The sequence below is a fragment of the Arachis ipaensis genome, chromosome B04 (genome assembly GCF_000816755.2).
Source record: "Arachis ipaensis cultivar K30076 chromosome B04, Araip1.1, whole genome shotgun sequence".
Classification (NCBI taxonomy): domain Eukaryota; kingdom Viridiplantae; phylum Streptophyta; class Magnoliopsida; order Fabales; family Fabaceae; genus Arachis; species Arachis ipaensis.
Window position 1 is genome coordinate 3,679,962 of NC_029788.2, and position 9,371 is coordinate 3,689,332.

The window sequence follows — 9,371 nt, forward strand, 5'->3', positions numbered from 1 at the left end:
TGAGAGATGAATCTTTTATAATTTAATCTAAATTGTTCTTGGTCATAGGATTATTACAAAGGACATTAATAATCCGGAAAGATCAATATATATATAATGGTCTTCATTGGATGAAGATTAATAGATCTCATTTATTAAATTATATATATAGATGGTGCATATAGAGATATGACCATTGAACTGACTCACTTTGAGAATTCCTAATGGTTATAATTACCGTATATTTGTCAATAGAATATTCTCAAGATGAACATAGTAATAGAGTTTCCTTTGACCTGCGACTGTCATAGTAATTAACAATGTATTTATTATACTTTGATTCCGGACACCTAATACCCTAGGGTGCTAGTTGAATGGATATTGGGTATGATTTAAATACTTTTAGAATTAATGGTTAGTCAATAAGGAATCCGTCAACTCTCGGTAAAGACTTTGAGCTCTATGATTATAATGACTGAGATGAATAAAACATTGGCCAAGGGGATTGAATGAATGAATAAATGAGTTCCTTAAGTCATTCATAGTTCATTATAATAATGGTAACAAGTTAGAGTTTGACAAGTAAACCATACTCTAAGGGTTAACTAAGAGTTGGAAAGATGGAGGGAATTATACTTTGTTTTTTTAAGATTCTTAGTAAAAATATATTACTTCATACTATCGGGTCGTTGAGGAGTGTTGCTAGACGCCAACCTTGATTAGTAAATTTAGTATGACTAATCTACTACCTGCTTAGTATTGAACCTATAGGGTCACACACTAACGAGTGTTCTAATCTTTGCTGTAGAATTATTTAATTATTATTTTGATTTGATCAAATAAATAATTATATTAATTCAAATGGAATATTATTGTATTCTTTGTTAGCACCAAGAATATAATAATAATATGATAATTGAGAATATTAAATGAAATTTGAGAATAATTAGTTATTCAATTTCTTGAATTTGAATTATAAATTTGGATGAGATCCAAATCGATTATGTTTTAAATTGTTATGATATGATTCATAAAATTTAAAGGATTCAGATTTGGAATTTAAAGATATGATTTAAATTTGAATTGAGAATCAAATTTAAAATCGGTAACAAATCTCATATTATATATATGTATGCCAAGAGTAAAGGAATGTGACGGAGATGAGAATAAAACACAAGGGTTTTATTCCTTTACCTCTACACACATAAATGTATGTGAGCCGATTCTTGGAGAAGAATTTTATGGCATGCAAAGAGTTGCAAGAGGTTTCTCAATTTAGATCAGATGTCCATTGGTCAAGGAGTTGACAGCAAATGTTGGTCTCGGTGTGGATACGCATAGCGCATTTGTACCATCGAAGGAGAAAAAGATTTTTACTAGCGTACTCAGGTATTTAGATCTGATCTACTATATATTCATTATTGGAATAAAGTTGAAGTACAAAATAGATCTTTATGATTACTTTCTTTTCTTCCGCTGCGTGTTATGAACACATTGTAATCCTTCAATAAGACACATGGGTCAGAAGTTGAAATTTCAAATGATCTGCTGATTACAACTATTGATGATCTTCTCTCTCATTTGGTAGATTTTACATATCTAAATTTGTTGCAAAACATATCACATTACAGTTATTTTTAAAGTAGGACAATTCTTGCATCCACGTTTAAGAGTGTTGAGAAGGCAAACGATTTCATCTTGACAATCTTCCCAAGAATAAAAAATGAGTATCTAAATTCTAACACAACATGTTAAGCTGATGAGAATGGCATAACAAGAATGGTTTACACCAGAGTTTCTAAATGACATCAAATGTTTGGGACTACCCAACCACAAGTTGACTTTCAAGTTAGGAGTTGCGGTAATACTACTACAAAACATAGACCAGACTTCAGGTTTATGCAATGAGACAAGGTTAATAGTTAATGAACTTGACAACAACAAAATTAGAGTTTGGTAGAAATATTGACGATAATGTGTACATTCAAAAAATGAACTTGATCCCTTCAGATTTAAGATTGCCATTTAACTTTCAACGGAGACAATTTTTATTAAAGTGTGCTTTGCAATGACCATCAACAAGAGTTAGGATCAATCACCATCATATGTAGGGTTTCACTTGTCAAAATCAGTGTTTACCGCTGGACAACTTTACGTTGTTGTGTCAAGAGTTAAGAGTCGTAGTGGCCTCAAACTCAAAGTTCTAATTCCGGACGAAGACGGCAATTCAAAGTCATCAATATCAAATGTCACATTTAAAGAAGTTTTTAATAATATTTAGGTAAGAAAAGTTGTATTTCACTTTAATAACATGTTATGATTTACACTTTTGTATAAACATTTACGATAGATATAACTAATTTATCTATAACTCTACTTTTAGATTTGAAATGAAATGTGTAACGAGGTTAACTGCTTTTCTAACGAGGTTAATAAAATACTAGGTTGTTGATAAATTTTCATTAGTTTTTTGATATAAAGTTCAGTGTAAAATTTACATGTTATTATTATAATTATATATGTTCTTATTTTCTTAGGACTCTTTTTGTATGGTTCAAGAATATTATAGATTTCAAATTGTTCAATTTACATTTTACTTTGAATAAAGATAAAATAGTATATTCAGTACGTTTATATTATATAATGACAATAATAATATTATACTAAATTCAAAAAATTTATGATTATAAAATATTATTTTCGATTTATCATATTAAATTAAAATATAAATTTATGTATCAGTACGAATTTAACACTAATAATATTATATATTCAATTTTTTTGTTAATTAAATTCAATTAAATTGGTCTAACATGACAAAACAAAAATAACTCTTATTTAATTGAGTAGACTGACCGGTCTAATATCGAGACTCCGGTCCCATTTTAAGAACCTTCCTGAGATAAAATTGGACACCCAATTTCACACAACCGCTAAATTCAAAATCTGGAATTTCCGCGCTTCACTCTCATTGGATCCCCGATTCCGACTGTCTTCGTTTACATACTCGGCTACTCGCAATTCGCAAAAGTATTGCATTTCTCTCCCAGTCTCCAAATTCAAACTCAATGGTCACATTTTTTAACTCCCTCACCTCCGCCACGGCCTCCGCCACGGACGATCCTCTCTTGCCATTCCTCTGGTATCTTTCTGCTTTTCACAAACTTGTCCCAGGAAAAAAAAATCTCATAAGATTGACAAAATTCTCTCGATTTTGTGAATTTTAGGAGTGTCAAGAAAGCTCTAGAAGGTTCCGGCAGTTCCAGCCAGAACCTGTTGAACTTACTAGGAGATTGCATTAGAAGCTTCAAGGATAGCGAACAGTACCGAAACGACGTCAGATTTCTCAAGATTTGGCTCCTCTATGTATTCTACTCGTTCTATCTCATGTTTCAAATCTCGTGGTTAGGGCTTTTTGACGAATAAAATTATTTAATTGAATAGTGATTTTCCATGGTAGCTATAGTAGCTATGAAAACCTAGCTACATGAGTGAGTGCACAACAGAGTACGGTTACATTACTTGAATTTATGCTTGCTAAGGATTCTCGCAGTTGTATATCAAATGTTAAAATGATTTGAATATGATTTTGGATAAGGTGAACTAAGGTCTTAAAGAAAGAGGACCCGGGTTTGTGGGCTGGGTCAAGGGGGACTAGTCTGTAACCTTCCAAGAGAAGCTGTGATATCTTCTGTTGGTTGAAAGAAAAGGAAAAGAAAGAAAAGTTTAAATATGGTTTTAATATGGCACCTTTACCCTTTTTTTTTTCTTTTAAAAAGTTTTGAATTTTATATATATATTTTTTGTTTTTGTTATAATATGAATCAATTAGGAAAGTTGATGTTACATCAATCATGTAATAGTAGAACTCTGCTTTACATTTTTTTGTTAGTAGAACAAACTAGCCAGTAGAAAGAATATAGATCAGATGGAAGGTAGCTCAATGACTAGAGAGATAGGGGGAGATTAATTTAAAAAAAAAAAAGGAAAAGAAACTATATGCAAAATTATCAAGAAACTATATGCTTAGCAGAACATAGTCTAGTTGCAACAAATCTGTAAGTTTTTTGTAATGGTGCTGTTTTGAAGCACTTTTTGTTGAGCAGACAACTCAACATGCTTCCGTTGGTTTGATTTTGCAGATGGGTGTTAGTTCAGATTTTGAAAGTGTTTTCATGGAAATGCTGAACTGCAATGTGTGTACCAAAAATGCTTCACTCTATGTGTGGTCTGCATGTTTCTTTGAGTTGAAAGGGATGCTCCATGATGCCCTCACAATCTATCACCTTGGTATTTCCAGGTCAGTGCTGTGTTAAGTCGAATCTTCAATACTTGCTTGTTTTGATATTTCAAGTTGGGGTGCCTTGACTGTAATTTTAGTTATTTGGGTCAATGTTCAATAGGAATGCAGAGCCAATTGAGTGGTTGAAGAAGGCACAGGCATTATGTCACCAGAGAATATCTGAAACTTGGAAGGCTGCTGAAAGGCAGAAGGTATGCCTATTCACAAAGAAGTTAGTCCTTTAGGCAAAATGAGCCAAACTAGTAGGAAAGGAAAGATAAATAAAAATAGAGAAAACACCAACTCCCTTGTACTCTTTTATTGAATAGGCTTTGTGCTTTGTGATCGTTGGTAGGTAATTTATTGCTTCCCAATTAGCCAAAGGTTTGTTCAAGTAGTAGATGAATCAAACACTGCCTTTGCAAAACACATTATTTATTTATTTTATTTCTCACATTGACATATTTCCTCAAGATTGACATATTTCCTCAATGTTGTGTCTCCTGAATTGAGATTTACTAACACTGACTGCATTTACAGTTTAAGAATTCTTTTGTATATATTTCATTTTATTTTTTAATTTCAGATTGATTATAAGGGATCCACAGAGTTGGGAAACATTGGCATTAATCCATGGGATTCCTCCATTTTGGAAGACCTGATGAAGAAGATAAATCCTACAATTAAAAAATTTTATGTGAGATATTTATATGCTTTGTTATATACATGTTTCATTTACTGCATCTGACAAGGATTCAGGTGCTTTATGCTTGTATAAATGCATTTCAGGGGTATCACTTGAGCACTAAATCGTATACAGGAAAAGTGGCCTTATCTACTTTGAAGAATGCATCAAGGAACAAAGTTATAGAGATAGGTAATATTCATATCCTTACTCTTGTCTTCATCATTGGGACGTAATTGTCTGACTGCTCCTAGCTTTATGATCAATCTGAAGAATTCATTTATATATGAATTTACTTGCTTTATCTTCTTGTATTTCTGACGGCATAGGAACAGTTGTATCATATATAAATTAATACCATAAATTTCATAGGAGATGCTAAAAAATTGTGAGTTCATGATATGTGCTAAAAATTGACCCTGCAACGAAATTTCCATTGAATCTGAGTTTATGATGTCTCCCCAGAGTTGTTAGCTTGTCTTCCAAAGACAATGTTGTTGCAGATAGTTTCTACAAAACTAGGTTTATCTATTGTTAGAAATAAAGAGTGTATATCTTTTTGGTATCTCAATAAAAAATCTTAGGAGTAGTTTTGGTTCTTTCTATTATTACGTCATCGTTTCCTTATTTCTCTAGGATAAGGGTTTTTCCTATTATCAACAGCAGTTAGTGTTCATCTCTTGTAAGACACCACAACATGATCATATCAGTGTATTTCATATAGTTTCATAGTCTTTATTCTTTTCCTTTACTGGCTTCATTCATTCTCTTGATGGTCCTTATCATGATATCCAAAGGCGGGAGGAAGTACCATATCAAAGGTTGCGCTGGACAAGGTGGTTTTGCTCAAGTATACAAGGCTTGTGTCAACAGTGATCCAAATGATGTTGTTGCGCTAAAGGTGCTGATGGTCTTTCAGAATCATTTCCTCTTAAAATGTGATATTTGTCTCATTTGATTGTACTTTGAACCTTAAATGTTAGATACAAAAGCCAGCTTTCCCTTGGGAATTTTACATGTATCGTCAGCTTGATATGCGGATCACTGGCAGAGAAGTATGTGATATTAATATCAATATCAAATTCAAATATTTATACCATCAACCTGCCTTTTCTATAAACATCCACATATACTGAATTGCCTGATATCTAACTATATCAGAGGTCAAGCTATGGTTTGGCTCAGAGAATTCATCTGTATGCAGACTGTAGCATACTCATCTGTGACTATTTAGCTCATGGAACGCTACAGGTCAGTTATTTCTACTGATTTCCCTTATTATCTTGTTCAATGTTATATAGTGTTAATTCAAGATGAACATACTATGCAGGATGTCATAAACACATATGCGGTCCAAGGGAAACCCATGGAAGAAGTTTTATGTATTTATTACACGATAGAAATGTTACACATGGTTGAAACTTTGCATGATGTTGGCTTGATTCATGGTGATTTCAAGCCTGATAATCTGCTTATTCGCTATGCTAGGTAAAATTAAGCTTCTCATTCGTTACCATTAGTTGGTTCACTTGCACCTTATTACTTGCAGAATGTCATTGTAAAGCTGGTTTCTCATTCTTAATTAATGATTATGATGACATGACTAAGTACATCGTCTTGTTATTATATACTTCTATATCTAAGGAGGACTTTGGGTGTAGAATTGCCCTTTATCTCTGGCAAAGCATCAACTTATGTAGTATAAATAAAACAACAATCAACTCTTTTCCTACTAAGTGGACGAGTTATACAAACAAAAAAATGACATTTTATTGGAACTATGTGTATATATAAATAATTTTAATCTATATTCTTTAGATGCATACGGCCTTTGCGTTGTTGTCCATATGATGTTGCATAATTGCTATATGGAGATTGCCAAAGAAGAATCATCTGATGGAGGCTACATGTATCTTCCCAAACAACGCTTTAAACGGTATATGTCCATTTACTTTTTGTTTATCTTTAGTCATGTGATTCACTGTAATGTTGGTGAAGTCAATTCGGAAACTTGATTCTACATTTGAAGCACCCTTAATTTGCTTGTTGAATCAAATAGTTACTGGAACGTTGCGCTCTGGAAGAATTTCTTCACCAAGATGTTAAATCAATACCCTGGCAATGATGATAGAAGGTTGCTGCAGGAGTTGAAGAAGTCCTTCCAGGACTATATAAGTTCCGATCCAAAGATGATAAAGACACTAAGGGAGTTACTTGCAAAGCAAAGGACTTCTATGTGTTGTGCTTAGAGTTTCAAAATTCCTTTCTGAACCTGTTTCGTTTTACTTAACTGTCTTCAGCTGCAGGAGGCTATATATATATGTGTATGTATATTTGAAGGAATATAGAAACAAATGCCAAATGCAAGCAATCCCAGACAGGTTCGGAAGGTGAACATCGATTCATTTTTCTTCTGATTCTGATTTTGCATGCTAACAACTGCTCTTTAATGCACTTATCCACTTACATTTGCCTCTTTAATGCTAATATTTATATTTATTGTCCTTTGTAGTTTGAGTTGTCTGAATTTGACTTTTCAAGTACTCATGTAGATACATGGATGAACTGAGTGCTGTTAGCACTTAGCAGGTCTAATGTTGTATATGATAATTGTTTGTTGTAATTGGGTGTGAACTTTGTAATATCTAAATAGTTTTCCTTGTTTAGATAGTGGATTTTAGCTCTGAAGAGGAATAGAGAAAAAAAAAATAGATGAATATTATTTTGTTTTTTTGGTTTAGAAAATAGATGAATATTAAAATATATTAAGAGAGACATAGGCTTCACGTAAAAGCCCAAATATACTTAGTTTCGTTGATGAGCACCACCAAGCTCTGGATAGGGCTGGACCGCCAGAGTCGGCTCACATGTCGATTCAAGTTTAACTCATTAATAGTTTAGTAAACCGGATTTATGAACTTGTAAGTCGAATTTGAGTATTAATTTGAATTTATATATTAAATGATAAGGGTTGAACTCGAGTAAGTTCAGGTTATTAACTTATAAGTTGGAGTGATTATATACAAAGAATTATTTTCATACTCAATATAAAAAAGCTTGCAAAATAAGTTAAATGCTTAAAGACATGTTACTTTATATTTTTAATTTATATCAGATACATATTTGTTAAATATACGAAAGTAAGATATCTCATCAAGTCACATCAAAACAGAAACAATTTTGGTTGTTTTTATTTTGTTTTTAATTGTACGTGAAATAATTGGTGAATTAGAATATGATGATGTGTTTAAGTAATTTTTTTATAGAGTAAAAGTATTGTTTTTGTCCTTAACGTTTGGGGTAAGTTTTAAAATTATCCCTAACATTTCAATCGTTCTATTTAAGTCTCTAACATTTTAAAATTGACTTAATGTTGTCTTACCATTAAGAGATTTGTTAATAGAATTGACAACAGGTCAAAATTGAGATAATTTTAAAACGTTAGGGATTTAAATAGGACGAAAACGTTGGGGACAAAATCGATACATAGAAATAAATTTTAATTTTATCCTTTAATAATATCAATTTTTTACTGTACATAGTATTCAATTATTTTTTAATCACATCTAAGTAAATTATAGTTAATCACATTACTTTCATTCTAAATAAATTAATTTTTTTATAATTTTACACTTTCATTCTAAATAATGTAATTTTACTTTCATTACTTAATCACATTACTTATAATTTTTTTTTTATAATTTTACACTTTCATTCTAAATAAATTAATTTTTTTATAATTTTACACTTAAAGTAATGTAATTTTTTTATAAATAAATAAATTTTATACTTTCATTCTAAATAATGTAATTTTACTTTCATTACTTAATCACATTACTTATAATTTTTTTATATAATTTTACACTTTTATTCTAAATAAATTAATTTTTTTATAATTTTACTCTTAAAGTAATGTAATTTTTTTATAAATAAATAATTTTACACTTTTATTGTAAATAATGTAATTTTACTTTCATTACTTAATCACATTACTTATAATTTTTTTCATAATTTTACATTTTCAATCTAATCACATTACATTCAGTACCGGAGCTTCATTAAGACAATGGGGCCATGGCCCCCAAATATTTTATAAAACTAAAACTTTGACTATTTATTTTGTTTGGTACAAGTTGTTCAATTAGTTATTATTTTTGTTGTAAGTTTTCCACAAACTCTTGGTCTTGGGTTCAAAACTTACTATAAGCACATTCTCCTTTTTGTGTTTATATATATATTCTTTTCTTTTTACTTTTAAGGTCAACAATTTTCATTTTTTCATTTTTGTTTGTTATGTTTATAATAAAAAGATAGTCTTATTATTTTAAAGTATAATGAACTAAATAAAATTCAACTATCAAATAATAAATAATACAAATAAATGATTTCATACTATTTATTAATTTTAATGTTTTATAAAACAAA

At 30.7% G+C, this 9,371-nt stretch overlaps 1 protein-coding gene and 1 long non-coding RNA gene across 5 annotated transcripts; both read left to right on the plus strand.

The window, feature by feature from the left end:
• LOC107635856 (mitotic checkpoint serine/threonine-protein kinase BUB1-like) lies at positions 2,884-6,614 on the plus strand. Of its 3 annotated transcripts, none has more exons than XM_021120473.1 (10): positions 2,884-3,121; positions 3,207-3,345; positions 4,122-4,279; positions 4,383-4,473; positions 4,848-4,958; positions 5,021-5,138; positions 5,744-5,847; positions 5,930-6,001; positions 6,108-6,197; positions 6,277-6,614. In XM_021120473.1, the coding sequence occupies exons 1-10, from the start codon at positions 3,048-3,050 to the stop codon at positions 6,436-6,438; spliced, it is 1,119 nt and encodes a 372-aa protein (XP_020976132.1). In that variant the 5' UTR covers positions 2,884-3,047; the 3' UTR covers positions 6,439-6,614. The 3 variants fall into 3 exon arrangements, with proteins under 3 accessions (XP_020976132.1, XP_016194895.1, XP_020976133.1); XM_016339409.2 differs by having other exon boundaries at positions 2,886-3,121; positions 5,051-5,138; XM_021120474.1 differs by lacking the exons at positions 2,884-3,121; positions 3,207-3,345 and adding an exon at positions 3,840-4,037.
• Positions 6,763-7,663, plus strand: LOC110270848. 2 transcript variants are annotated; one of them, XR_002360512.1, is made up of 3 exons: positions 6,763-6,882; positions 7,006-7,336; positions 7,459-7,663. It is a non-coding gene; the product is annotated as an uncharacterized LOC110270848 (long non-coding RNA). The 2 variants fall into 2 exon arrangements; XR_002360511.1 differs by having other exon boundaries at positions 7,006-7,612.